Source organism: Petaurus breviceps, unplaced genomic scaffold (genome assembly GCF_028583685.1).
Source record: "Petaurus breviceps papuanus isolate PSGF00001 unplaced genomic scaffold, PetGlider_PUasm1.0 91041, whole genome shotgun sequence".
NCBI lineage: Eukaryota > Metazoa > Chordata > Mammalia > Diprotodontia > Petauridae > Petaurus > Petaurus breviceps.
In genome coordinates, this window is record NW_027187400.1 from 38,802,129 (window position 1) to 38,804,081 (window position 1,953).

Below are 1,953 nucleotides of genomic sequence, written 5' to 3' on the forward strand. Positions count from 1 at the left end.
AAGGGGGGATGGGGGCTCAGTGAGGGGGGATGGGGGCTCAGTGAGGGGATGGGGACTCAACACAGGGGGATGAGGGCTCAGTGAGGGAATAGGGGCTCAACAAGGGGGGATGAGGGCTCAGTGAAGGAATGGGGACTCAACACAGGGGGATGAGGGCTCAACAAGGGAGGATGGGGCTCAGTGAGGGCATGGGGGCCTCAGTGAGGGCATAGGGGCTCAACAAGAGGGCATAGGGGCTCAACAAGGGGGGATGGGGGCTCAGTGAGGGGGGATGGGGGCTCAGTGAGGGGATGGGGACTCAACACAGGGGGATGAGGGCTCAGTGAGGGAATAGGGGCTCAACAAGGGGGGATGAGGGCTCAGTGAAGGAATGGGGACTCAACACAGGGGGATGGGGGCTCAGTGAGGGCATAGGGGCTCAACAAGGTGGGATGGGGCTCAGTGAAGGAATGGGGACTTAACAAGGGGGGATGGGGGCTCAACAAGGGAGGATGGGGCTCAGTGAGGGCATGGGGGCTCAACAAGGGGGGATGGGGCCTCAGCGAGGGCATGGAGGCTCAACAAGGGGGGATAGGGGGGACGAGAACATGGAAATTTCCTGAGTGGAGTTGGGGCTTAGTGAGTGGGGGCAGGGATGAGAGCTCAATGCAGTGAATGGAGGCCACTGTTAACTGGAGGGAGGTGGGTGGATATACCCCAGGACATTTCCCAGTTGTGCCCTCTGTCCCCTTAGTTAGGTCTCATAACATTCAAGGCCCACAAGCTCAGGAGGGCAAAGCTGTTGCCTGATGCCATGCCTGTTTTGTTCCCAAGTCCAAGAGGGCTGTTTCTCTTGGCTCCTGCCATGGCTCGCCATTGCAGAGGACAGAGGAGTGGCTCCATGTTTAAAAGCAGGCTTGAGTCTGCGAGGAGCAGGGGAAGGAACTTAAGTGTGAGCAGCCCAGCCCTCCCTCCCGGGCTCCTGGTACCTGGGGCATCAGAAAGAAGCCAAAGAGCTTGCCCGTGATGAGGGCAAGCTCGGAGGAGTGAGGGCCAATAACCGCCACCACGCGGGGCCAGTACTGGGTATAGTTGCAGTAGGCACCGATGTCCCGGCTCCCCATCTGTGACATGAACAGGAGGCTGGGCTTCATGGTCACCAAGGGAAGGGTACAGGTGTCATAGAGGTCATAGCCCAGGTACACACCGGGCAGCAGAGTTGACGACCTGTTGATCTCCTCAATGGCCATCTTCATGGCCAGCGCCCACAGTAGCCCCATTGGCGAGAACCTGCATTGGAGGAGGCCTCATCTTGAGCCCCAGGATTCCTCTCTCAGGGGCTCTAAGCTTGGGAAATCCCATGGGTCCCTTCATGGCCCTGACTTGGCACAATGGCCCCTTCCCTGCTCCCTATTAATACAGTCCACCTCTAGGCTGCCCACGAACAGATGCCCTGGGGATCTCTGCCCTTACCCAGGACAGAGATGCCCTGGAACCCCTTCTAGCCCCTCACCCCACCCCCACCTCAATTTCTTTAGGGCAGAGAATGTTCCTTGATTAATAAACAGATTTACTGAGCACCTATGCTGGGCACTGTGCTAAGCTCTGGAGATACAAAGAGAGGCAAAAACGAGTCCCTGCCCTCAAGAAGCTCCCAGCATGCAAGCTACACACAGGAGAAACGGGCAATGGCCCCCAAAGGAGGGCGCGGGATGGGAGGGCCTGAGGCGAGAGATGAGGAGGGCCTGAGGCGAGGGATGAGGAGGGCCTGAGGCGAGGGATGAGGAGGGATTGAGGTGCGGGATTAGGAGGGCCTGATCGGGAAAGGCTTTCTGCAGAAGTTGGGATTTTAGTTGGGATTTGAGAAGCCAGGGAAACCAAGGGATGGAACTGAGGAGGGAGAGCATTCCAGGTTTTGGGGCCAATTCCCCGGGATAAAAGCCTGGAGGTAGGAGACGTTTGTAGATCGGGCAA

At 58.2% G+C, this 1,953-nt stretch overlaps 1 protein-coding gene across 1 annotated transcript in view; it reads right to left on the reverse strand.

Annotated features, from left to right (window-relative positions):
• TAS1R3 (taste 1 receptor member 3) overlaps positions 1-1,269 on the reverse strand; it is a 10,749-nt gene extending 9,480 nt beyond the window's left edge. The window contains exon 1 of the mRNA XM_069078407.1: positions 969-1,269. Coding sequence (XP_068934508.1) covers positions 969-1,259 — 291 coding nt within the window. The 5' untranslated portion in view covers positions 1,260-1,269. The remainder of the gene's footprint in view (positions 1-968) is intronic.
• Between the last annotated feature and the right edge of the window lie 684 nt (positions 1,270-1,953).